The sequence below is a fragment of the Strix aluco genome, chromosome 7, assembly GCF_031877795.1.
Source record: "Strix aluco isolate bStrAlu1 chromosome 7, bStrAlu1.hap1, whole genome shotgun sequence".
Classification (NCBI taxonomy): domain Eukaryota; kingdom Metazoa; phylum Chordata; class Aves; order Strigiformes; family Strigidae; genus Strix; species Strix aluco.
The window spans coordinates 4466618-4492927 of NC_133937.1; the positions used below are offsets into that span (position 1 = coordinate 4466618).

A 26310-nucleotide genomic window follows, 5' to 3' on the forward strand; every position below is an offset into this window, starting at 1 on the left:
TGTCCCCCAGAGCTTCTGCTCTGCTCCCAGTAAGATGGTCTCCCTCCCTGCCCTCCCCAGGCACACAGGCGTGTGCTCACCGGCATGGCACACCACGGTGTATGGCCATTGCGTGGGGCAAATTCAACCACAGCTCCTGAACGGGAAGAAAACAGGATTCGGTAATTTGGGGAGAAAGGTGCTGACCCTGGAGCCAGTTTTGGCTGGGGATAAGGAGAGGGAGCCGGAGCCTTCCCATGCCTGCGAGGTGGCCACGGAGAAGATGGAGCCAGGTTCCTCATGTGGTGGGAGGGCAAGAGCTGGGCCAGGAGAGGTTTGGAGTGGATATCAGGAGAAACATTTTCCCCCCGTGGACAGCCCGGCAGCGAGCAGGCTGCCTGGAGAGGCTGTGCCAGCTCCGTCCTTGGAGGTTTGCAGGATAAAGCCCTGAGCACCCTGGTGTGACCCCGCTTTGGGCAGGACAGGAGCCTGCGGCCCGAATGGCCCCGCGGTGCCCGGGAGGGGACTCGCCTTGGCCCCGGTGGGACGCTTTCGCGGGGTGTCTGTGCGCTCCCAGCCCCCCATTTCTCCCCCAGCGCCCAGGCGGCCCCTTCCAGGCCAGGGCGATCCCGGGGGGCCGGCAACTCCCGGTTTCCAGCCCCGGCGTGTCGGGGAGGCGGCGGGCAGGCAGCGGGGAGGCAGCGGGGAGGCTGGCCCGGGGACCCTGCCCGGCTCCGCCCCGGGACCCGCGTCCAGGCGCCGGGACCGCTCCCCCCGCCGCCGCCCCGGGAGGGAGGAAGGAAGGAAGGAAGGAGGGAGGGAGGGAGGGAAGAGGGGAGGGAGGGAAGGAGGGAAGGAGGGAGGGAGGATGACAGCGCCGTGAAGAAAAGCAGGGGACCCGCTGCCCTCCTCCTCCCGCACGGCAGGACCAGGCGAGCTCGCCCCACGGAGCGGCCGCCGCCGGGTAGGTGCAGCCGGGGCCGGTGGGGCCGGTGGGGCCAGAGCGCCGCCGGGGGCCGGGAGCGATGGGGAGCGGGACCCCCGGGAGCGGGACCCCCGGGGCGAGGGGGAGGATGGCGGCGGGGGTCGGGCCTTTCTCTCCCGGCGCGGAGGGGAGTTGCGGGAAGTTGGGCGGGCGAGGAGGGGCCACCGCCCCGACCCCCCCCCCCTCTCGCCTCGCCCCGGGGCAGGGGGAGCGGAGCCGGGCCCGGGGAGGCCGGGGGCTCCGCGGCCGCGTTCTCCCCCGCGGGGGCGGCCCCGGGCTCCGCCGGCTCCTTTGTGCTCCCTCCGGCCGCGGCCGCTCCTTTGTCTCCGTGCGGGGCCCGGGCCGGCCGCTCCCGCAGCGGGGCAGCGCCGGCGATGCCCCCCCCCGCCGGCCGGGGCAGCCGGGGCCCGGCGCCTTGCCCTGGGAGAGAAAGTCCTCTCGGCTCAGGACCGCCCGAGCAGCTCGCTCCCTTGCTTTCTTTCGGCGAAAAAAAAAAGAGGAAGAAAATAAGAAATAAAATAAGGGCGAGCTCTCCATCTGTGACGCTGAGCTTCCGTCCGGAGCGAAGCGCGTCTGGGTCGAGAAAAGGAGAGTTTCGCACAACCATCCCGAGTTGCATCATCCGGCCTGTCAGCCCCTACCATGGAGCACTGGAAAGTTGTCCTCACCCTTTCCCCTCCTGCCTCGGGGCTGCTGGGGCACCCCGGCCCTCGGCCGGCTCCCGGCCACCAGGAGCCAGCGGCTTTTCTGCCAGAGTTGGGGCACGGCCATCCCGCCAGCACCCCACGGGCCCCAGGCGCCCAGACGGGCCCCAGCTGGCATGGGGCTACCTTGGGGGGGGAACGGGCCACCAGGGCACAGCCCCCACTCAGCGCCTGTGGGGATTTTGGCAGCCGCTCCCGGCCACGTTTGGGGCAGTTACCCACACCCCACCGCCTTTGCACCACGCGACCTGGCTTCAGTCCCCAGGGGAAAGTGTCTCCTTTTCCCCACAGTCAACGATTTACGACACCACCAGGACAGGGATTTAACTCTGCAATTTTTCCCACATCTACCGAGTTGCTTCAGCACAGGACTCGTTTTCACACCCCCTGGTCTCCCCGCGCTGCCAGGACCCGGGCACAGCCTGCATTTCCCCGAGGGCAGTGGGGATTCCTATTCCCCCAGTGACCATCTCTCACCGCCAGTACCTCCCAGAGGTCCCCGGAGGGCTACAGACACCAGTCTCAGGGCGCGAGGGAAGCAGAGCGGGGCACAGAGCAAGGTTTTTGGGGTGGGTTTGGCGGAGGAGCTTCCAGGCTGGCGAGGAGCGGTGGGGAGAAGGAGCACGGGGTGGTGGGAGGGACCGCGGGCTCTGCGCCCCAGAGAAAGGGCTCATTGAAGCAGGGACGGGCCTTTGCGGTTCCCAGCGCGGCCGGGGGGCGACGGCCCGCACAGCGGCCGGCATTGTGCCGCCGGCGCCGAGCAAACAGAGCTGTGGGGGGGTCCGGCTTGCCCATCTCGGTGGTCTGCTCTCCCAGACCCCCTTGCTGCCCGGCAGGTTGGTGTGTTTGGTTGCACACCTTCGCTGCAGGTGGTGCTGCAAAACCCACCCCACTAGCATCCGTGGTTTCCAGCAAGTTGGTTACGAGGTTAGAGGCTTGTTAGCCAGCTCAGCTGGTCTCCAGTCTGGCTCAAACCAGGGCAGCGCAGCCTGGCGCGCCTGCAGATGCACCATTTCACCCCCGTGCCCAACACTGACGTCTCTGAAGGTCCCGTTGCATTCAGCAGGGACTCAGGTGGCAGCAGCAGCTCTCCTCTCTCCTGGGTCTGGAGAAAAACCCTCTTTCAGCACCAGGCAAGGTGCGGGAAAGCAAAGAGCACTCTGTCCTGGCCACAAAGCCTGGGCTGGTCCTGTCACCGGCGTTACTGTGCCCAACACCCGCCTCTAAATCCCTTCTGGGCAGCTCTTTTTGGGACACAAGGAGCAAGAACAGCTCATCTGGGTCATCCCAGAGCTCAGTGTGCCTCCTCGGGGGGATAATAAATAGTGGACAGAAGACAACCTCTTGCACCTGGAGTTTGAGAGCACAAGAACAAGTTGTTTAAGTGGTGCTTGTTTGTACCAACGCCCGCTGCTGCTCCTCCTGAGCGTAACCTCCCATCTCTGCCCTCACCTGCATGATTCAGCTGCCGGGGGGGGGGGCTTTGCCCGGGGTGCCCAGCTAGGAGGAGAGCAGCGGACCAAGCCAAGGCGGGTTGAAGGACTGAAGGGCAGAGCTGGGAATGGAACGGGGAGGAGACACAAGCACAGCCGCTGTGTTAACTTGAGGGACCGAACACGTGGAGGAGCAACCCCCGGTCATGACCCCGCAGGGCTGCCCAAGCCAGGGAGACAGCGTGTCTCCCTTCCCGCCCTCCCCAGGGCTCAGGACCCCCGCTCACACATCACACCGGGGTTTCTCTGCACGGCAGCGGGACAGGCTGGGGTTGCTGCAGGCGCCGGCGCCCTGACACTGCCCGAGCCAGGACTTTGCATTCCCAACTTTCTCCTCCGATGGGCAGTTTCCAGGCTTCAATTTGATGAGACTTGGAGCTATTCTAGGCAACTTTATAAACGTCGTAGGAGGTGACGACTTCTGCTCTTTTCCCTTTTTTAGCTTGAATACACATGTTTTTAAGCAAAAAATACCTGCCCAGGCAGCCTCCTTAGCTGTGCCGGGGGGCAAACCAAAGTGGTTCCATGCTTGTGCCATGCCTTGGAGAAGAGCCAGAAGAGCCAGGGGCAGGATCAAAATTGCTGGGAGATGAAAGCAAAGCGGGAAGCATCGGTGGCGCGTTTCCCAAGGCCAGCCTCTGGAGGAAGTCGGGAGCGGAAATAGTTGATAGAGTAAATACAGAGGGAGCTCAGGGTGTTTTGTTTTGTTTTGTTTTTTTTCCCAGGTTACAGACAAAGAGCGGTGGGGAGAGCAGAGAAGCGCCCCTGTGCCTTATCTCTTTGTTGTTCCATCCCTGTGTTTTGCTGGCTCACTTGCCGCTGTTAATCTGATTAAGCAAAGCATCTCTGAGGGAATTACTCTGGGGGAAGCGAGCTCAGCTGCAGGTCCCCACCAGCTCCCTTCTTCCAGGAACCCGGCAGGGATGCATGGGGGCAGAGGCAGGGGCTGGATGGACAGAGGGATCTTGGGCAGGGAGGGAGCTTGCAAGTAGGTGCTTTGCTGCCATTCCTCGTCCAGAGCTCGGTTGTTGCCTGTTGAGTCACCGGAGGAAAATGTGACTTCATCCAGTCGCACCTCCAGCTGGCTTCCCCCGCCAGCCCGCAGGCGTCTTTCCTTTCCTGGATCCCACCCGGTAGGTGTTCAGGGCAGCCAGAGGAGGGGGATGAGAGACCCAAGTCTTTGTGAAAGACCCTCCCTTTCCTAAAACCAAGCAGAAAACCCCAACTTCACTCTCCCAGGCAGGCAGTCCTGCGAAATGCCCTGCAGAAGAGCGACAAGAGCATCCCTTCCCTCCTTCCTCTCACCACAGGACCTTGCCATCGTTGCCCTGAGGCTACGCTGCTCTTCTCACCCCACCTACAACACCAGTGGGAGCATCCATTCAATGAGCTGGCTTGCTGCAGCAGACTTGAACAATTTGGCATCTCTGTTACTGTCCGAGTCCTTCCTTCTTGCTGTGGCAGGGTTAAATTAACTTGCTAGTAGTGGCGGATATCCACCCGAGCAGCTTTGCATGGGAACAAAACCCCCACCACCACCCACAAGAAAAAGCCCCTTTGTTGGCTTGGACTCAGCCGGGAAATCCGCAAAGCCTTTTATCATCTCGACAGTGGGAATTGTAGCCGTCCCTGCTGAAATGAAAAGCATTCCCAGCCTGAGGGATAGGAAAAGGCAGGGAGCAGCGCCGGGGGAGTTCCCCCAAGCCACGTGGGCCGCCTTCCGGGGGTGTCTCGGTTTAGTGCTCGTGGAAATTATTCCGCCTTGCTTTGAGATGTGCAGAGTAAGAGGAGAGCATCGGCCAGCCGCTGCCTGCAGTTGCCAGAGATGATATCCGTCCGTCCGTCCGTCCGTCTGCTCGCACCGGCGGGAGTGGCAGTTGGCGGTGCCCCCCCAGGGCAGTAGCAGCACCCCGGCAGCTCTGCTCGCACCCCCCGGCCCGGTGGAGCGCGCACGGGGCGCACAGAGCCCCTCTGTTCCCGCTCACAAAGGGACGCTTGTGGCTCGCTCACTGCCCCAGCCGGGCTGCGCCGGGCAGGCCCCAGCGAGGAAGAGTTTTAGGATGCTGAGCAGCCCCAGCCAGCCTCGCCGGGTCACCCATGTGTCCCCCAGCCCCACGGCTCAGCCCTGCAAGGGCCCCCGCGCCTGTTGCCGCTGCCCTGCGGGTCCCGCGCAGGATATTTGCAGCCGGCTGTTTATTTAATGAATTATGTCTGCCCTGGGCCTGTGAATCAGGGGTTTTGCCAGCGCTGCTGGAAATGGCTCTCTGTGTCATCCCGGTGAATAATTCCTGGTCTGTGGCTCATTTGTGGTCGGTCGGCTGGGGGCATTAGAGGGGCGAAACCCTGGGCTGGCTTTGCCCAAGGATTTTGTCTGAGCAAGCAATTGGTGCCACCCCCCCCACTGTGTGTGTGATCCAGGCAGTGAGGGGACAGTCCCCTGCGCCAGGGAGGAGAGGGCAGGGATGCAGACCGCTGCCGCCGCTCCCTGGGATGCCACAAACCCAAAAGTCCTTTGCAGCAGCAAAGCTGGCGGCTCTGCCGGGTGCTGAGAGATGCGGCCGCACACCGAGGGCTTTGTATATTTTATTTCTTCTCTCAGTTGCTCAAATACTCCGACAAGTCCTGTCGTCACAGGGGCACTGAGTGGGACCGAGGAGGGGGGGACACAGGGGGGGAGCGCGGCAAAAGACACCTGCCCCGGCTGCTGGCCTGTCCCCGAGGAGCAGTGTGCTGACAAACTAAACTAACAGGGCTGTTAAACACACACACGTACGTGTGCGGGGGGATGTTGGTGCTGCTCGCTGCAGGGGGAAGGGGGGAACTGAGGGGCAGCCACCAGAGGCCTCGGGAGCCACCGGGGCTCTCCGAGGTCCCTGTGTCCCAGCGAAGCGCCGGTTTCCTGGGTGTGTGGGTGTGGGTGTCTCTTTTTAGCGGCTTCTGCTGGGAAGGAGGTGGCTCAAAGCCAAGCCCTGGGAGCTGAGTGGTTTGCTCAAGCTGGGAAACTCCTGGTGCTCCCACAGAGAGGGCTGGGGACCAGGGGTGCTGGGATGCTGCCCTGGCTGTGGGGCGCATCCCTCTCCTCCTGCCCGCGCTCCCTCCTTCCCAGCGGGAGGGGCATACAGTGAACAACACCAAAAAATGCACATTTTGGCTGCAGACAGCATTGAGGAGGTTTGGGCGTGATGCAATGCCTGGCAGGGCTTCCCCGCTCCACACCCTGCCGAAGGCTGCGGGTACCGCTGCTCAGCCGGGGCATCTCCCCTCCAGAAAACCCCGGGGGCCCCCCCAAAGGACGGGGTGCTGCCGGGCTCCCCCCTCCTTCACCCCTGAAAGCAGGGGCAGGACAGGTTGCCAGGGTCATGCTGGCGGGAGCCAAACCAAAGCTAAATAGACTTCCCCTGAGTCACTGAAAGTCTGGCCAAGAAAGCAGGATGAGCAAACAGCATCACCCACGCGGCCAGCCTGCCGCCGGGCGTGCGAACCAGCGGCCAGGTAGCAGGCGCTGGCAAGCTCTGCGTGTGTCAGTGTGCACGTGACACATGCTGGGGACCCGTCCTGGGGTCCCAAACAGTGGCTTTGGCCCCCAGAATCTCCACTATGTCCCAACTGGGATGTGGGTTTGGTGCAACTCTGAGCAGCTCCTGCCATCACCCTGATTTCGTCGGCGCTGGGAGGAAGATGAGGGCTGCAGGGGAAGTCTGTTCTGCTGGGAGGGTGGATGCTGAGTCTCCCAGTGGGTTTTACATCCCGCACCGAGCAGCTGCACCATCATTTGGGGTGTTTTCTTTTTAGAAAAAGCCTCCAGGAGCATTTTACACCCCGAGTGGGAATGGTGGCAGCAGCAGCGTTTTTCCGGCCCGCCGTCCTTCCTGGAAACTCTCTGGGTTTCATTTTCGTGGCTGAGCAACTGCCACTGCTGTGCCACGGGAAGGCGGAAGCCGCACAGCCCCACGCCGGGGCCCTACGGGGGAGCCTGCAACCCTTCCCAGAGTAGCTCTTTCCAGAGGCTGGGAGCCACGATGCCCCATGGATTGGGGTGAGGAGCTGCTCTCATACCCGGGGGGGCCCTCCCTTGCCGGCAGCAGGTTTTTGGCTGGCGGGGAGCAGGCAGCTGGCGGGGCGGTGGGGATTGGGTTTCAGGGCTGGCAGGGGCGGCCGGCGGAGGCACAGCAAGGGGTCCTGTCGGGCAGATGTATTTCGGGAAGGAGGGGGAGCAGCCGATGGGGGCTTCGGGCAGCTGCTCCTCGCCGGTGGGATGGGAGCAGTAGGGAGGAGCTCGCCCCTTTTTACTGCTCTTGTCAAGACCTTGTTGGTCGTCCCTTGTGGGAAGGGCCAGCCTCTAACCCCTGCCTGCTCCCCGCTGCCTGCAGAGAGCCACTGCCACGCTGACCCTCCTTCTCCCCACAGGCAGGGCCGCCCCGGGCAGGGCCAGCGAGGCAGAGGATGCTGGGCAGCTAGCGCAGGACACCTCCCCAGCAGGTGGGAGGGACGTGTGTGTCCCCGCCATGGAGATCCGACGTGCTTTGCCCCAGGATTTCCGGGAGCTGCTGCACTGCCTGAAGATGAGGAGCAAGTACGCCGTCCTGCTGGTCTTTGTCGTCGGCCTCGTCATCATCGAGAAGGAGAACAACTTCATCTCCAGGTAGGGAGCGGGTACCTAAGCCACCCCATGCTTTTCACCCTTTCTCTCCCCCACATCCCGAGCTCTGTCAGCGGGAGCCCCCCGAAACCCCCCGCCGGGACGCAGGGGTGGTCCCGCTCTCCTCCAGGCTGGGCTGGGTCTCCCTGCAGGGTGTCGGACAAGCTGAAGCAGTCCCCGCAGGCGCTGGCAGAGGCCAACGGCACGGAGGCCAGCCCGGCGCCGGCTGAGAACGGCTCGCTGGCCTCGCTGCGAGAGCTGGATGCCGCCTTCTCCCAGCTGAGGTCCCACCTGCGCAACATCACCCTGCAGCTGGAGGGTGACGGGGACCCCGGGCCACGGCGGCACGTCCTGCTGATGGCCACCACCCGCACCGGCTCCTCCTTCGTGGGGGAGTTCTTCAACCAGCAAGGCAGCATCTTCTACCTCTTCGAGCCCCTCTGGCACATCGAGAGGACGGTGACCTTTGAGCCGGGGGGAGCCAATGCGGTGGGCTCGGCCTTGGTCTACCGGGACGTCCTCAAGCAGCTCCTCCTCTGCGACCTCTACATCTTGGAGAGCTTTATCTTGCCGGCACCCGAGGGCCACCTGACGCCCTTCATGTTTCGGCGCGGCTCGAGCCGCTCACTCTGTGAGGAGCCCGTCTGCACGCCCAACGCCAAGAAGGTCTTCGAGAAGTACCACTGCAAGAACCGCCGCTGTGGCCCCCTCAACATCACCCTGGCCGCCGAGGCGTGCCGGCGCAAGCAGCACGTGGCTCTGAAGACGGTGCGCATCCGGCAGCTGGAGTTCCTGCAGCCGCTGGTAGAGGACCCTCGGCTGGATGTGCGCATCATCCAGCTGGTGCGGGACCCCCGGGCCGTCCTGGCTTCCCGCATGGTGGCCTTCTCTGGCAAGTACGAGACCTGGAAGAAGTGGGCATCCGAAGGGGAGGCTCCCCTCCACGAGGAGGAGGTGCAGCGGCTGCGGGGTAACTGCGAGAGCATCCGTCTGTCGGCCGAGCTGGGGCTGCGGCGGCCGGGCTGGCTGCGGGGTCGTTACATGCTGGTACGCTACGAGGACGTGGCACGGGCACCCTTGCAGAAGGCGGAGGAGATGTACCGCTTTGCCGGGCTCCCCCTCACCCACCAAGTAGAGGAGTGGATCGGCAAAAACACGCAGGCACCCCGCGATGGCAGCGGCGTCTACTCCACCCGCAAAAACTCTTCTGAGCAGTTCGAGAAGTGGCGGTTCAGCATCCCCTTCAAGCTGGCACAGGTGGTGCAGGATGCTTGCGCCCCGGCCATGCGCCTCTTTGGCTACAAGCTGGCCAGTAGCCCTGCCGCGCTGGCTAACCGCTCCTTCAGCCTGCTGGAGGAGGCACAGCCCTCCTGGGTCACGTAACAGTGGGAGGGGACGGCGGCGGGGGGGGGAACGAGGGGCTGCGGCCGTGCTCCTGGCCGGCCCGGGGAAGACCCGGGGGTCCCTGCTCCTGGAGATGCTCTTCACTGCTGCCAGGTGGAAATCGGCAGCCCCGAGAGCCAGAGCATCCTGGCAGAGCCGACCCCGGGGTCCTACAGAGCCTGAATTACACAATTTCTCTGGCAACGGGGAAATCACAAAGGTGAGAGGCGCTGGATAAAAGCCGGGGGTTCAGCCCCAGGGCCACCTCCCCAGCTTGGGGGCTGCGCCAAGGAAGAGGAGGGTGAGGGCAAGAAAGAGGGCAACAGGACCAAGCACCTCCTCATTGCCACCTGGCCCAGCTAGGACGAGGCAAGGATGAGACCCCCGGGGTGCCAGCAAGGACCCAGGCCCCAGAGGCCTTACTGGTTTAGTGCCTTCATACACCAGCACGGACTGGGAACTGCCCCAGAGGCGTGCCGGGGCAGGAGTTGCCCACAGAGCCCCGGCTGGCACTTGGGCTGCAATGAAATGAGGTGACTTTGTGGTTTGGTGCTCTTCAAAGTTGGGTTGGGGCGGGGTGGGGTTTTTTTTCCTCCTTTTCTTCCTGTGTATTTGTGTACCAGGGTCGCCAGGTGAATTTATTTATTTATTACATGAAAAAGAGGGAGGCGGGTCAAGGAGCTAAGCCCAAAAATCAGAGCAGCACAACATACCACAAAGAAACAGAGACACCCAGAACCGAGGTGGTGGAGGTCAGATTTCGGCCAGAGACCACCACGTGCCCTGCCGCATGATCCCGGGAGAGCCCCCGGGGACCGACGGGCTACAACCCCCCCAGAGCCCCAGTGGGGCACAGCCAGTGCCGGGGCTGCACCCACCCCATGTGGGAGCGACTGGGAACCTTGGCGCCTGCCAGAAGACAGTTGGACTTATTTAATTAAAAACAAAAATACAACAGCACGGAGTCCAAAGCATCTCCTGTCTCCTTGGTATTCATGTCCTGTCTCCTTGGTATTCCGGGGCTCCCCCCAGAGCCCCAGATACTTGCCAGCAGCATCGGTGGGTGACCGACACCTGGTAGAGGCACGGGGACTTTCAGGGTGTTTGCCACATGCAGACATTTCACCCAGCAACAGCCTGGCACTGACCTGCCCCCTCCAATTCACATATAATGAATTAAAATGCCTATTTTTAGCTCACTGTGCAGCACATCCTTTTACTCCCCATGTATTTTGGGTTACGGCAGCCACCCGAGGGAGAAGCCAGGCATTTCGGTTAAGGGTAGTGGTTGTCTGTGCCAGAGACTTGCTGGGGGAGCCCTGAGGGGTTCCCACTGCCCCCCAGGAGCAGCCAGCAGCCCCACGTCGCCTCTCCCCAGCCAGAGCTGTTGGCCAAAAGCAAAAATAAATAAGTAAAATCATGCAGCAGCGGCGGCTGGCCGCAGCTGGGCTGTCTTTCTGCCGGCGGAGGGCGGCCGGGAGGAACGCGCCGGGGCTCCGGCGACGAGCCGCGGCTGGGGCGAGCTCACAAAAGCCGCGTTTTTGACCCAAGAGGGAGAACAGAGGCAGCATTGAGGAGCGCGGGGCCGGTCGGTGGGGAGCAGCCACGCCGGAGCCCTGGGCGGCCGCCCGCCCGCCCGCGCCGGCTGGGGAGGTTTTCCGAGCACGGCTGCCTCGCTCGCCGGGGAGCATCTGGCCTCAAGGTGTGAATTCAGGGTGCTCGACGCCAACCGGCTGGGGAGAGGGTGCAAAAGTGGGGTTTTCTTTGTACTGAGGAGCGTGGGCGATACCCTCCTCACTTGCAGATGATGGAGAGCCGTCAGCCCCCTCCCTGTCTCACAGGCAGCTCTCGGCCTCGCTAAGCGGCCTGGGGTTTGCAGAGTGAATCAGGTTTTGTTTGGAGGCTTCCCGCCGGGAAAGCGGCGGGGTCGCTGAGGTCAGCTGGATACCCCACGGCTGCATGCCAGGAAAAGTCCACGGAGCTCGGTCAGCACAAGGGGGAACGTGGCTGGATGCAGGGCAAACGCCTCTCCTGCGCTACTGCAAAAGTACCCATTAGGTCAGCTTTTGCAAAGCAAAGTTTAAATTGTTGGTTTGCAAAACAGCAGGAGGGCTAAACAGCTGCTCAGCTGCCAGAGCTGGGAAGGGGACACCAGAGGGGTGCCTGGTGTTCCCTGCCCCTTCCTGTGCCACCCTGCACAGAGGAGCCTCGGGGCTTGGACAAAGCAAGGGCTAGGGGGAAGGACAGACAAATAAATGGAAGTACAAAGCAAGCGGCGAGGGCAGGGGGAACTGGGCAGAGCTGAGGCCAGCGGGGACGGTGACAACCACCCGTTCTTACCTGTGCTGCCTGCATGGCCTCGGCCCCGGCTGGCTCCAGCCTGTCATTTCTAGCTAAGCACAAGCATTTCTTCCTGGACACCCTCCAGCTTCCCATCAAAAATGTCACAGGACAGAAAGAAAACGCGCCCCCGACCCATGCAGATTTCTGCAGGGACTAATTGCTCCCATTAAACCCGCAGAGCCGGGACTCCCACGCGGTTCCACATGCATTGGGAAGCCGTGAGGGAGGGACACACGGCTGCTTTCAAGACTAAAGCAGCTGATTTCTCCCTGTGATGCCTGGGGGGAGGTTTGTTTTCCCAGGGGGGGCACCTCCTGCTCACCCTGCCCCAGCCACTGCCAGGCCTTGTCCCGGTCCTTCCTTATAGGAGGAAAGACATGGATTTGGGGGAAAAAGCAGGTATTGGGAAAGCCACAGCAAGAGGCAGTGCCTTAGAGCAAGGACATACCTGCATTCAGACAGGCCACGCAGGAAGCTCACAGCAGGGACTACCACAGATGCAGCCTCACCCTTCCTCCGTCCACACCAGTGCCAAAGAAACCCATCCTCTTTTCAAGGGATTCAAGCTTTCCAAAATAAAACAGCTCCCAAAAGGATCAGGCTTGCCTTAAACCAAGCAAACAAATAAAAGAACCCCCCACTCCCATGCCTTGCTTCCCCAGCCCAAGGCTGCTCCCGCCCCTTCTATTACCCGCCCTGAGCAGGTCAGTGCCTGCAGCTGTGCTGCCTCCAGGCTCACCCGCTCAGCCTGCCACATTGGTGGGAATTTGGGCACATTGTGGTGATACTTGTTGTCACCAGAGAGACATTTTCTGCAAGTGACCCAGAGCAGCAAGGGGACACGTGTCCCGTTGGACTGGGCCACCAGCCAAAGCCTGCTTCTCCTCCCTGGGGTTATTGCAGGTGACATGAGATGATGTAGCACCAGTGAGAGCTTTCATAAATTATGTACTGTTTCCCTCTAAATGGGATCTTTCTGGTTAATGCTTCCCTCCACCAGTCTAATCCAGACTTGACTTTGGACGGCAGGTACACCCTGCTGTTTCTCTGCCTCCCTCTCGGAGACACTCAGGGCTCACTGGGGCCATACTGGTGTTGCTGGGCTTGCCGTTGAGTCAGAAGATGCCGGTGCCCACCAAGTAAGACAGCAGTTGAGGCAGACAGGTCTCTGAAACACCACCTTAGACACCGTGCTGTTTAACGCATGGCCGAGGTGGCAAACTGCTACCAGCAGCTGGCACGGTGGATGTCTGCCAGGCCATGAGGCCAAGCTGCCAGGCTGGCCCACAGAAATGCTTAAAAAGGCCTTTTTCCAGCTTGGCATGAGGTTTGTCCCAAGCATCAGAACTCATGGCTGCTCTGCCAGCCGTCCTGACCCCCACCCCCTTCTTCTCGCTTGCTCCAGCTCCATTTAATGGGATCGGAGGAGCTAATCCCCCGTGTCCCCTCGCAGCCCCACCAGATGGGATTTCTGCACCAGGGTTGGAGAGAAACCCATCACCCAAGCAATCGTGTGCCCTCACCCAGCCCCGCTGGCTTCTGCTGAGGCCAGATCTGCCCTCGCCCTTCACTCCATTGCGGGGCTCGGTGCGGTGCCCAGAGGGAGCTGGTGCGTGGCTACGGCTCATCACCCGAACCCCGGGGCGGCGGGGAGACCCGCGGGCCAGCGAGGGACCGGGGGCTGCAGCACACGTGGACATTTCAGCATTAAATGACAGCCTTGTTTTCTGTTGTGTTTTTTTAAGAGACTGCATGCCTGACCAGACCACATTTCTTGGTCTGCATCCCATATTTATCCTGTAATTACACCTTCGGACAAAGGCTGCCTGTCTATGAGACTGATTTTTTTAAGGACACAGTTTTATTATACGCTGTGCTTTCACTGTAATGAAATCCTGGGGGGACAGGGGGAGAAAACTCCCCACAATTTGGGAGTAAAAGCTGTTCTTTCTCAAAACCTGCCCCAAGAGCGAAGGATCTTGCTCAAACCCTCTCCCTTCCTTTTCTTGAGGAAAACCCAACCACTGACATACTTCCTGCTTCTCTACCACCCCATACGGATTAAGGCCACAAAACCTCTCTCTGTGTTGTCCCGCAAGAGAAAGGTGCCACCCCACTGCTGAGCCACGGGCTCCTCTGCCACAGGAGCAGAGCCTTGCCAGAGAGGTCTTTGCAATCCTTATAGCCAGTCGGCTAAGCTGGATAAAGCTGATTAAGCTCCTCTTTGCACCTGCCTGTGGATCTCAGCAAAACAAGGGACAAATTCCCACAAAACAGAATTTCCGTAAAATTCCTAATGGCTGCCACACGCTTGGCTCTGGAGGGGTAAGGAAGATTTACCCCATGCAAAAACCAAAGGAGTTGCTGGAGCTGTTTGAGCAGGGGTTTTCTCCAAGGGGAAGGAGAGCCCTGGATCTGCCCGTGCTCACCCTGTGCCGCGAGCTTGGCCATGCTTCGGTTCCCCAAAACCTGCACTGGGGTGAGCCTCTTGAGAGCCCTGATTTGTAGGTGCCTGATGATAGGTGAGAAGAACCCTGCTGCTGGAGCACGCCGAGCCTGGCAAACTCATCCTGTGTGTGGCAGCGGGTTAGGTGGGAAGTGAGATTTTTCACTGTGCCCTTGCTGTGTTGCGCAGGGGAAGAGGGGCTGGGGAGCACCTCGGCACAGAGCCCGCTTCGATCCCAGGAACACGGAGAAGAGTGCGGTGGCACAGCCCCGGGGCAGAGCAGACCCCCAGCTCCCCACGGCTCTTCTTTCGGATACAAAGATCAGTTGAATCGCAGAAACCACTGAATTTCACCTTTGGAGTTTTCCTGAATCCCTTTTCTGGGTGCGATCTGCGACCAGTTTATGGGCTGGCACATACAGAGGCACTGCCTATAAATACATGTGACTGGCTGGACCAGCCTGACCAAAATAAGGTGACTTTGGTGCTGTGGTTTATGGGAAGCAGCCAGCAGCTGGTCTTCTCAAGCTGATGTCACTGAAAAACTGGAAATGAAAAATGAGGTTTGTTGGGGAGAGAATAAATACAACGGGACCTTGTTGATTTTTACTAAAAGTAAATTTTACTTATAAGGTATAAAATAGCCAGTGTTGATGTTTAAAAGCAGCCAAAAACTGGTTTGAATTGTTTTTTCTGGGCAACTCTTTACCCTGGGCTGACCCGATTCCACCCCGGCTGCAGCAGAGATCCCCAAGCTGTGTGGGGTGATCAGATCACCCGGGCAAAACGGGGAGCCCCAAGCCAGGTGCCAAGGATGGGCAATGCGGTTCGTCTAGCAGAGAGCAATCCCTCCCCTCAGCCCTGGAAGACACAGAAATACCCTTTCCCTGAAGCGCAGCCTCGAGCCGCGCAGCTGGAGGGCTGCAGCGACGCTGCTGCTGCTGCTTCTGCTGCTGGGGCTGTCGCAGGACGATGTGCAGGCGACGTCTGCGGCAGAGGGAATGTGGCGCAGGAGGCTGCTGATACAGAGGAGCACAACCATCGGGTTTTGCAGAGGTAGCTGCTAGCCAGACGCACAGTAACAGAGTCTCCTTGGGAGCGATTACTCCGCAGCGAGTTCGATGACATTTATTGTCCTGAATCACCTGTTTGTGTTTGCGAGGGATGGTTTTCCCTCCTGCGCTGTGGCCAGGAAGGGCTGCAGCTGGGACGAGTCTCCTTTGGTTTCACAGCAGAGATGTTGTCAGTGGGGGGACAAACAGGACCCCTCCAGCAGCTCAGACGTGGCTGGGAGGGATGGGGCCTTCAGGCTGACCCAGGAGGGAGAGCAGAGTGAAGGGAGGGATGTTAACGCTCTTCCAGCCTGTCGAGGGCTACTGCAAAGTTAAAGAGACTAACCTGCCCTGATGCTCGTGGTGGGCAGGACAAGGCGGCACAGGCTTACGGGGAGTCCAGGCGAGCGCAGAGCAGGGGCTCTTGTGGCATCCTAAGGTTTTCCCATGCAGCACTGTTGTGCCCATCCTTTGATTTATCATACTCAGAGGGATGTCTATTAGCTCTGGCTGGTGTTGGATCAAACCTGAGGAGGGGAGGACAGAGAGACGGGTGTACACCCATGCTGCCCGCGGGGCGTCTCAGAACTGCAGAGGTGGGGCAGGAGCATCCCGCAGAGCCCCTTCTCTACACCTCCTCCTCCCCACCGGAGCCCTGCCACCCCGCAGGGAGCATGCGGGCTGTGGGGCAGGCACAATGAAAAGGCCAGGCAGCCTGGAAGAAGTCAAGGCAGGCCGATCGCTGCCCCCAGCCTCCCCACGTGCCTCCGCTGTATGGATCACCAGCAGAAGACAAAGCCCTCTCTGAAGCCGACCAGCTTTTACTGCAGCTGCCTGCTTGCAGCCGGACGGAGAAATATCAAAACAGCATATTTGCCAATGCTGAGCGCGCACCTGCGTGCAGAAGGCTCCCTCCGACCACAGTCTTGAGCATTTGGAGTTTCTTCCTGTTTGCCTGGAGTTGGATGTGAGGTTTTCACAAAGGCTCCTTTTACCCACCCTGTTTGCTTTGGGCACTCTTTTTGCCACTGACCTTGTCTTACTTGTTGGTGCATCTTCAACTCACCAGCCCAAAAGGTTTTTTACCCTTTTTTTTGAAAGGTCACCCTGATCTTCTGGTGTACAACCCGATTCACCTGATGATCACCCTCATGGCCTGGGAGCAATTCTGTGGAGGGCTGTCCTCGCCACTGACTTTGTCTCAAATCGAAGGCAAGCAAAGGACAACCAAGCCCATGGCTGGCAGTGCCTGGGAAGGCTTTGCCTTTGTCTCGGAGGCAGGGTGAAGACATTTGTCTTGTGAGCAGCAGAGCTAGGGCAGGAGCAGGATCTTTTTCTTTGTGGCAGGTCTGGTGCAATATATACCTGAGGGGGAAAACATCATGTGATAGGGGAAAATAGGGGAGTACTCTTGAAGCAAATGATTTCTCCCAGCAGTGGGTATGTGCTGTAAAATATATGCAAATACCTGGTATGAAAAGCCAAAAACTGCCTCTGTAAAAGCCAGACCTGGGCACAAAGGTGCAAGGGAAGGGGGAGAGGGCAGTAGTACATGGAAAGTGGAGATTCATCCCAAGCATCCCCTTATGCAGGTAAGGACAACCCTGCCAGGAAGGGGATGGGTTCACACACACCGGGTGTGAAGCATGCCTGTCCACGTAATTTGAGGGAAGGGCTTAAATCAAGTTTTGATTGCTGACTTCACCCCCTTAGAAATGGAGATGGGTTCGTTTTTCTCCAATTTTTGCATTGAGTTATGCTTTCCCAAAGCCGACCATCACCAGGCTGTTCCAGCGGCCTCCTCACAGAGCCGTGCCCATGCAGGTACCAGGAGAGAGGGCAGGAAGCAAACCTGGAGCAGTTACCCTGGGGATGCTTCCCAGCCTCTGGACATTCGTAGCTCCTGGACTTCCTGGCCTCTGTGTTTAGCAGCTCTGGAGGAGTTCTCTTCTCTAGATTAATCAAAATTATTTTTCCCCCATTGAAAATTTTAGCATCCTCCATCCAAGTCCTGTATGACAAAAAGCACAAACCTGGCCTTGGCTTATTCCAGCTGAGGCCATGGGCTTTCCTACCACTGACCTTCCTCCACTCGTGGCTTTACTGTCAGCAGTTCCATCCCTCCTCTCCCAGCTCTCTTCCAGGCTGAAGAGTCCTCCCGTGCCGAGCAGAAATGCCCCCCTGTTTTCAACCCCTTTGTCACCCCTCTTCCCTGCTCCCCAGCCCTTCCTGGGACGGAGGGGAGGGTGTCCGGCGTCACACACACACGCTGGACTTGGACACCCGTGTCCCATGTCCCCACGGCCGAGCCGGCTGCACCCTCTGGTGGCAACGCTGAGTCCAGGCCCTGTTTTTCCTGGAAAAGAGGTGAATTCCTTCCTTGTCTCCCACCCACGAGGTTGGGGGGACTTTTGCTCGGGACCCCGCTGGAAGGGGGTTTCAGCACGGGGCCGGCGTTGGCTGAAGGAGGATTGAGGAGCAGGGGGAGCCCTCAAACCATCACGGGAAGGGGACTGCGGGGGCAGCTCCACCAGCTCACAACACTGCAGTGTGCACAGCAGCTATATTTATCCACACGGCCGGCAGCTATATTTATCTGGAATGCCACAGGAGCCGAAAGTCTTCGGGGTAATTTCCGTGCTGCGGAAGAACGCGATCTGGATGTCCTTTTTACTGTAAATCCCCTTCTCTGCTCCCTGCTCCCCTTCTCCAGGGACCTTGACTACCTTCTCAGCCCTTCCCTGCTCCTCCTTACATCTCACTATCTCCACCACGGTGATGCTGGGCTTGTCTTTGTCCCTCTCACACAGCCCCCGCTGGGCTCCTTTTCCCACTGCCACTCAGAGCAGATCCATCCTCATTTCCCTCTCCAAGAAGAGCTGTTTCCCCTGGTGAAGGGAGCGGGCCATCCTCTGGCTGCGTTACTCACCCAGCCTGCAGTCCTGGCCGCTTTGTGGGTTTCCCATCCAGCCCCTCCAAGCCACAGCCACTGAGGGCTGTGAAACGTGAACTCCCCCAGCAGGGACAGGAGCAGGGCACCCCTCTGCTGCCAGCTCCTGCCTACCCCCCAAAAGGGGGCATTGAACCAACACACGTTTAGCCAACATGCACAGCTGACAAAGGACAAGCCAAGGTGGACAGACAACTCATGTTTGTGAACTTTCCAAACCAAAACAAACCCATCTCCTTTTTTGTTTGTTTTTTCGTAAAGATGAGCTCATGTCTTCTTAATGCTGGGGTTTGGCAGGACTGACCGCACATCCTCAGCATTAGCACAGCCTCTTCCCTCGCCCTGCATCCTTACCTGCTGCCAGGCTGCGGCTGCCATCCCCAGGGCCAGCAGGCTCAGCCGGGGCAGTTCTCCTGGTCTCTGGGTGTTTGCTCATCGCCCTTAAAACACAGCCCTCGGGTTGTAAGATCCCTACAGTCCCCTTCTCACATGGAGAATGTATGGAAGTGAAGTGCTAAGGCTTGGACAACAGGCCTAAACCAGAGTTGACCTATAGATGAATCTTGTATATTTTATAACTGATAACCATTGTGCTAGTAGGTATTGTGCTAGGTTATAACAAACCACCTATGCTGATGTAAAAAGTGCTAAGGTGTTGAAGTATTGAAGTCTGAACAACAGGCCCTGAGCTGAAACTGCTTAGTATGTAGTTATTTACAAAGTATGTATGCTCACTAGTGGAAGATATAGCTTAGACAGAATATAATCAGTAGTGAGGATGGAATGCTGAGAGAATGTATCCAACTTCCCTTGTTCAGCCTTGTTCAAGGCTGAGAACCCAAGTGTTTGGCCTTGTTAGAAACTCCCTTGGTTCTCCCCCCCGAGCCCTGGCCAGGCTTTGGGGGGAATCCAACAGGAGGATGAAAACTGATGTTTCCACTCAAAGAAAAGTGTAAGTCATTCTGACTTGCTGATTTTTGGTATATAAGGCTGGACTCGCTTGCAGCGACTCTGGAAGCCTCACCTAGGGGTGGACGCACCGTGTAGGACTTCCCACTTGCAGGGACAGGCTCTCCAGATCTTCACTGCAACTGGGGCTGCCCAGCGACTGTGGGTCTGGATGATGGTAACGGATGCAAGCAGTGGGGTATCTTTCTTAATCACTGTTCTCCCTCTCATGTAGTAATGATTTGATGCATTACCCTGTCTTTTCCTATTTGTTTGCTTTAAGTGCATCATTCTGTCTCATGTTACTGCATGTTTTCTGTATTACTCTGTTATATTATTTAGTTATCACTAGTAAAATACACCTACTCTTTTCACTCTGGTGTGTGAGTTTAATTGGTATCCTTAATCAGCAAAACAGTAAGGAAGGTGAAAAGGGATATATTCTGTGCTTGGTCTGGTGCTCAGCTGGGCAGACGCAGCGCCCTGGCAGGAGGCATGGCCCCGCTGCCCTCCCTGCCCGGGAGAGCCATGGTCTGCAGCCTAGACTTAGACCTTAACAAACCCAGCTCCTCCCTGGAGCTTTACGGCTGCCACCAGCTTCTCAGCCAGCAAACAGGACTCGCCCCGCCGCGGGGAGAGGCGGGGAGCGGCGGCTGCGCAGACCGGAGCGCGGCGGCGGGCGTTGCGTTGGGCGAGGCCGGCTGTCACCCCACCACCGGCTGGGCCCAGGCAGGCGGGACGGGGCCTCACGATGGGATCCCGCGTGTCCGTGGACGATTCCGTGCGGGTGGTGGTGGTCGGGGCGGGTTTCGGAGGCACGGCGGCCGCCAGCCTGCTCAAGTCCTGGGCCATCCCCTTCGTGCTGGTGGATGGGAGAGACGCTTTCCATCACAACGTCGCTGCCCTCCGTGCCGCCGTGGAGAGCGGTAAGGGCTTCACTGCTTTCCGCCGCCCTCCCCTGCGTGGGTCAGCTCTCTGACCCCCAGCCACGCAGCAGCAGCTCGGAGGTACTCGGCGGGTAACAAGGAACACTGGAAAGTGCCTCCTCCCCCCAGCGATGGTGAAAAACCTGATGTTTTCCGTCTGGAAAACAAATACTTGGCTCTGGGAAGACCCACAGACCGTCTGTGTTAAGCTAATTGCACGTCTGCTGGGAAAACTGAGCAAAAAATACTCCGATAGTCCTTTTTTTTTTTTTTTTTTTTTTTTTTATTTCAAGAGTTTAGAAGGTGACTAAGCTAAAACCAGCAGCAGCTGGAAGGGGTGCATGAATGTCTTTCTGTATCTGGCACTTGAAATGCCAAGCAGTGAGGCTGGATGATAAAATCCTGTGGGTGAGCTGCTCAGGCTTGTCTGGAATCTGACTTGGGAGACTGGGCTAACCCCATTACTCCAGTCACTGGGGATTCAGGGGGAAAATATCACGTTCAAGGCTGGAAACAAGCATCAAAAGGATGTCAAAAGCTTGGTCTGAGAGGCAGATAATATGACAAAAAGCCTCTGCCGTCCTGCCTGAAATGCCCTGGACCACAGTGGACCACTGGCAGACCAGTGCAGGGGACTCTGTATGGGGAGCAGAGACAAAGCAATCTAGCCAAGGGTGTCACCTGGCCTCTGAGGAGCTGATCTTGTCACCAAATCTGAGGCAAAGGTCCTGCATCTCATTGCTGGGCAGAGCAGAGGCCCAGCCTGTGGTCCCATGTGCATACAATGCTTTTGTCTGAGCAAGGATGGCATGAGGGGAGAAGGGAAGAGGGGTTTGTTAGCCTCCACAGAGGGAGATGTCTTCCCTGTTGTCTCCTCTTACCACAGGATTTGCCAAGAAGACTTTCATCTCCTACTCTGTCACCTTTGGGGACAGCTTCCGACAAGGCAAGGTTGTCGGCATAGACCCTGAGAGGCAACAAGTCTTGCTCAGTGATGGTGAGGTGGGTGATGCAGTAACTTGCAATGAGCAACTTGGCTGCCTTATGGGATCACCTGCTAATGTGGGGAGGGAGCCTTCAGCAGGGTGTCTGGCAAATCTCTCCTCCTTAGGGTTTTTCTTCAGCCATATCATGGCTGTGAGAATGCAGTGCTCCAAATCTGGGCTGTGTTGGCTTTGTCTGGTGATGTCTGGTTGCAGAAGTGACTTGGCATTTAGGTTTCAGACTGCTGTCCGTGCTTGGAGCCCTCGGGGGGGGGGGGGAAGAGGGAGATGAGCAGGACCACAGGGTACCTACAGAAAATGTGCCTCTGAGCAGGAAGAGGAGCATAACTCTCATCTCCCAGAGGAGGGGGTGGATGTGTGCAGGTCAGAATCACGCTCTGGGATAAACAAACTGGACCTTTGCCCTCGCTGGATGAGAGCTGGGAATGCCCTTGAGTTGTGGCAAACACCCCGTATCTCCTGCAGTGTGGGTCATCTGAGCACACAAAGCCTGACCTGCCCAACGCACCCGGGCTCAGGGTTCACACGTACAGCGGGGTTTCTGCTCTGATGTAACCCTCAGCTTGGCTGAAACTCCTGACCAAGCCCTCGGGGAAGTCACTGACTGCTTTCCTCTAGCTTTCTGCCACCCGTGGGCAGATACACAAATGCTCAAGCTTAATACTGGCCCTGTAATGCTAGGAGGTAGAGAGGAATGAATCCAATGGCTTAGTTCTATGGAGGGCTGCTCCAGAGAGAAGCAGGCCCCCAGCCATCTCATCTAAAACCAAAAGGCAACATGGGGAAAGACTGTAACATTTAATCATCCTGAAGAGCTTGGCAACAGGGTCCATCTTTCTCTGCGTGCACTGTGGATGCAATGGCATCATCCCTTCTAGCCAAGCTAAGTGGGCTAGAGCTGTGTTAGGATGTGGGTGTGCCGTGAATACCACACCCATTCTAGAGCTCAGATGAGCTTTTATGCTTAGAGCCTGATTTCAAGCTCCACAATTAATCCTGGAGCTCAGGTCTTTATCTAACTGCAGGAAGAAACAAGGGCAGCAGCTCTGATAACTCTCTTCAGCCAGAGAATCTCAGCTCAGCTCAGAAGAGGGTGAAGGAGAGAAGTCAGTCTCTGGAGCCAGCTGTGATGGTGGCCTCAGTGTCTGGCATAAATATCAGTTTATTTCCTGTAAACTGATGGTAATTTCTTCAAAGCTCTCAGCTCACCTGAAGAATGGTGCTTCTCTCAGACCCAGAAGGCAGTTACTTGGTGTCACCTGGACCAGGTCTCTTCCTAAAGTCACTTCCTGACAGTGGCAAGTATTTCCTAGTTATCAGCAAGGGCTGAAGGAGAGGGAATGAGTGAATAGTACCTAGGAGGCAACAACTGTGTTCTAGGCTCCGTTTTTCAGAGGTCTAACATCCCGTTCCACCTTCTGCCCTCCCAGGAGCTTCACTACTCCCATCTCATTCTTGCAACAGGCAGTGATGGGCCATTCCCTGGGAAGTTAAACAAAGTCATCGACATGGAAAGTGCCATCCAGGCCTATGAAGACATGGTTAAGGAGGTGAGGAATCAACTTATTTCGTAGGAAGCGTTGCCTGCCTTTGTTCAGCTTCCCCATCCCAGACACCATTATAGGTATCTGGAGCCATCTGCGTCCAAGAACAAGAGAGCCCAAGGCCTGCAGGGACAGGCCAGGCCAAGGAGCATGTGCTAGCTTGTCTAGCCTCTGCCCGCCCCAGGGGAAGATCAGCTCTCCACACAAGGGGACATCTGAAATGCTCAACAGTGTTACAGTGTACACAGGAAGAGTGCACAGGGTTCTCGTTTTTTTTGTTTCCCCTTAACGAACTAAGTGGTTTATTGCTCTTGGGCCAGTGGTGTATCTCAGAAAGGTCTGTTCAAGGAGTGGCTGAAGGTATCTGACTTCCTGCACGTTAACAGTTCTTTTGTAACATGAGTTTCTTCTTTACTTCAAGATTGAGAAATCTGAGCGCATCCTGGTAGTGGGAGGTGGTGCTGCTGGCGTTGAGATGGCTGCAGAGATCAAAACAGAGTACCCAGCCAAAGAGGTAGTAGCATATTAGTTACAATTAACTTGTTTCCGAGACTGTTCTTCTGTGATGGTGCTGCTGGAGGTATCTGAGCTCACTGCACATCAGGAGTTTCCACACAATGGCAGCCTTCACCCCCACTGCCTCCTCTTCCGAGAGTGCCCTATAGCCTGTCACCAGCAATTATTGGCACTAGATGCCTTGCACTAGCTCACTCCCCTTGGCCATTAAGCAGGGTCAAAGGAAGCCCAGCACGCGTCGAGTCCTGTCCCATTCCTGTGTCCCCCTCTTTGCTGTTTTGTCCCCAACAGGTCACCCTCATTCACTCAAAAATTGCACTAGCGGATGCGGAGCTGCTAGATAGCGTCCGTCAGGAGGTGAAAAAGATTCTCCTCAGAAAAGGAGTGCGCCTCCTATTAAGTACGTACTTAATGATGCCTTAATGAGGATCTAGACTCTCAAGCTCTATAAGCTGCTCTTCCTTTAGCCAAAACATATCTTTCTATCACCCTCTTTCTGACTTTTTTGACTAAGCATGGCTCGCTTGAATTCCCGTTTCTCTAGATACGTCTGGGCTGGCTGGAAATGGCAGCCTAGGAAAGGTTTGTCACCCAGGGCTCTCTGTCACAACAGGTGAAAGGGTCAGCAACGTGCAAAACCTCACGCCAAACCGGTTCCAGAAGGACATGGTAGTAAGGACAGAAAAGGGCACCGAGGTGGTTGCTGACATGGTGATCCTGTGCACGGGGATAAAGATTAACTCTTCAGCATATGCTGCTGCATTTGGTAAGTGAAAAAAAACTCCGGGCGGGGAGAAGCAACGCAGTTCTTCAATGTCTTGTACTTGAGTACTGTGAGGTTAGGAACTAACCTTATACAACCTGCAGTGGTTATTCTAGGACAGAGCAAATGCTGTAACATCACATTAAATACTGAACTGTGAAATGTGACCTTCGGAAGCTTAGAGACCATAGATCAAGTGGCCAACAGTCTTCTCCAGCTCCTTCTGCTAATACCTCCAGGGAATCTTAGTGTCCTAGTTCAGCATGAGGCAGCTGACACCTAGAAGCTGATGGTAACTGCTGCTGTCAAGGCCAGGATTTCATCCTAGGTCTAAGCTTGCCGAGTTCTGAGCAAGAATAGGCTCAGCACAGTCAGCGTTCTTGCTGAACTATCAGCGACACAGGGTGTTCAGCTGACTATTTATCCGGTGATACATCTTCAGGTTGAGTTCTCTCACAGCCCAATGTCAGTTATGACACTACAACTATGGAGCTGTATCACCCTTACAGTCTCCTTCTCAGGCTGTGTATGCCAGCTCATGATGTTTCTTGATGTTTCTACTGAAATATCAAAGGATGACTCATTGCATGAGACTGCAATAATTAACTACAGCAAGGCAGAAAGCATCTCTTCCCTGACATGTAGAAAAGAGGGTGAAAAACCAACTTCTCGCTTTGTGTCAATGACATGTTTGATAACATCATCAGCATTTTGGGGTCTCAGGCCGCAGCAAGCAACACGAATCTCCTTCTGAAAACTTACCGTTTGGCAAAACAGGGGACAAAATGGCAAGTAACAGTGCTCTGAAAGTGAACAAGCACCTCCAGCTGGAAGGCTATGAGAACATCTATGCCATTGGGGACTGTGCAGATCTGAAGGAACCCAAGATGGCCTACCACGCTGGGCTCCATGCCAACATCGCGGTGACAAATATCATCAACAGCCTGACACATAAGCCTCTTAAAACCTACGAACCAGGTAAGGTATTCTCCTAGCACCTGGCCTTGGCTGTTGGGCTGCTTGTCTGCAGGGAACCGCTGTTTAACATGTACACATCAGAACTTGATGGGACACTGATTAGAGGTGCAGGAACTCACAGTTGGGGTTGACTAGATAAGCTTATAGCTCAGGTTTCATCATAGTTCTTGCCAAAACGTTAATTGCCTGTGTCGGTCTATGGATGCAATGTGTCCTTTCTTCACTGTTTTCCTGATAAATCTACCGGTGGGTGTCTGGTATTCATCAAACTTGTTTCCTTTTCTTTAAATTGCTTGCTGTCCAATTGAATCCTAGGAACAAGGAGATGACTTTCTCCTCTTTTCTCCCCTTAAACTATGCAACAAATACCAACTGAACAATCTAGTCTCAAAAATCCAGCTAGGTGATGGATCTCATTAATAAGCAACTGAACTAAATACTTACCATAACTATGTTGAAAGCTGTTCCACATGGATGGAGGATATCTGGACAGCAGTTTGGTTTTTAATGGCTGCCCTGTCTATTTACATTTCTTTCTACTTAAAATTTTGTTGTCTACCTCTTGGAGTCCCTCTCGGGAGAAATCATTCTACACCAAGCACACAGACAGCCCAGTCCTTCAGCAATCTCATTACCAAAAGAGGCAGAGCAGATGGTAGAGAGTTGTGAGTAGTTCTCCTTGGGCCTGCTTCTTTTCTTGTCATGCAGCACATGGGTCCTGTGCTTAGCAGTACGTGTGGGTATGAGGCGGGGTGGGGGTAGGAAGGGGAAGTTTGGAGGAAGTGCAACACCTACACATAGTAGGGTTTGATACTTAGCTTCAAAACTGCTTAACTTAAGCCTTTACATCTTCTTTCCAGGGTCACTAACATTCCTGCTTTCAATGGGCAGGAACGATGGCGTAGGCCAGGTGAACGGTTACTATGTGGGACGTCTCTTGGTGACCATTGCTAAGAGCCGGGACCTGTTTGTCTCCAAGAGCTGGAAGACAATGGGACAGACAATGCCCTCTTAAGAGAGGATCAGTAACAAACCAGCAAGGAATACAGCAACTGGGAGAGGGTGAGGGTGCACTTTTATTGCTTGGACAGACTGATACTGTCTCCTGCAGCACTCCTAAAGGCACCTGCCAGCATGCTGCATTAAAGGGATGCCCTGCCTTGCTGTAAAGGGGAAGGAGGCACTTTGCAAATGATAAAAAACAGGGAAGGAATGTTTCTTTTACTTCCCTGTTGAGATAGCTCTGAGCAATAAATTTGGTTTACCTTGATTTGTAACAATAAACACTGTGGTTTTCAAAATCTCTGCGGTTTGTTTGTTATGTGGTTTTTCCCTGGCTTTCTCTACTCTCGTTGTTCTAAAAAGTACCTGCCTCTTACAGATCTGGACTCTGCTCTGCAGCGTGCAGGAAGAATGGCTCGCAGCACTGCCTGGGGAAAGCTTGCCAAAACCCTTGAAAAGGCTATGGTAATCCTGGAACTCAACAGAATATAATGCAGCTTTGTGTCATCTCCACAGCAGCTTTAATTATGTCACTTATAGCACTGTACTTCAGCCAGAAGAGCTGGTTAGTTGTGTGCTAAGTGTGATACAGCAAGCACTTAATTACAGGTGCTGCTGCTTTTTTTTCTTCTTCTTTTTAGGTGAGAAATTCCCA

General features: G+C 56.7%; 2 protein-coding genes across 7 annotated transcripts; both read left to right on the forward strand.

The window, feature by feature from the left end:
* The first annotated feature begins 867 nt into the window (after nucleotides 1–867).
* On the forward strand, nucleotides 868–9183 carry CHST3 (carbohydrate sulfotransferase 3). 2 transcript variants are annotated; one of them, XM_074830001.1, is made up of 3 exons: nucleotides 868–943; nucleotides 7569–7803; nucleotides 7953–9183. In XM_074830001.1, the coding sequence occupies exons 2-3, from the start codon at nucleotides 7667–7669 to the stop codon at nucleotides 9181–9183; spliced, it is 1368 nt and encodes a 455-aa protein (XP_074686102.1). In that variant the 5' UTR covers nucleotides 868–943; nucleotides 7569–7666. The 2 variants fall into 2 exon arrangements, with proteins under 2 accessions (XP_074686102.1, XP_074686101.1); XM_074830000.1 differs by lacking the exon at nucleotides 868–943 and adding an exon at nucleotides 7116–7197.
* A 10415-nt stretch (nucleotides 9184–19598) lies between these two features.
* AIFM2 (AIF family member 2) lies at nucleotides 19599–26238 on the forward strand. 5 transcript variants are annotated; one of them, XM_074830238.1, is made up of 9 exons: nucleotides 19599–19848; nucleotides 20735–20850; nucleotides 22283–22402; nucleotides 22818–22910; nucleotides 23204–23312; nucleotides 23526–23678; nucleotides 24453–24653; nucleotides 25514–25715; nucleotides 26035–26112. In XM_074830238.1, the coding sequence occupies exons 1-8, from the start codon at nucleotides 19674–19676 to the stop codon at nucleotides 25666–25668; spliced, it is 1122 nt and encodes a 373-aa protein (XP_074686339.1). In that variant the 5' UTR covers nucleotides 19599–19673; the 3' UTR covers nucleotides 25669–25715; nucleotides 26035–26112. The 5 variants fall into 5 exon arrangements, with proteins under 5 accessions (XP_074686339.1, XP_074686340.1, XP_074686341.1 ...); XM_074830239.1 differs by having other exon boundaries at nucleotides 26019–26068; XM_074830240.1 differs by lacking the exon at nucleotides 25514–25715 and having other exon boundaries at nucleotides 26035–26238.
* The last annotated feature ends 72 nt before the right edge of the window (nucleotides 26239–26310 follow it).

Excerpts from the sequence above, each read along its gene's own strand:
- CHST3 (XM_074830000.1), top strand. Across the intron at positions 7,804-7,952 it reads GAGAACAACTTCATCTCCAG|GGTGTCGGACAAGCTGAAGC; the intron begins GTAGGGAGCGGG and ends GTCTCCCTGCAG.
- AIFM2 (XM_074830238.1), top strand. The coding sequence starts at position 19,674 with ATGGGATCCCGCGTGTCCGTGGACGATTCCGTGCGGGTGGTGGTGGTC. Across the intron at positions 22,911-23,203 it reads CAGAGTACCCAGCCAAAGAG|GTCACCCTCATTCACTCAAA; the intron begins GTAGTAGCATAT and ends TGTCCCCAACAG. Across the intron at positions 23,313-23,525 it reads AGGAGTGCGCCTCCTATTAA|GTGAAAGGGTCAGCAACGTG; the intron begins GTACGTACTTAA and ends CTGTCACAACAG.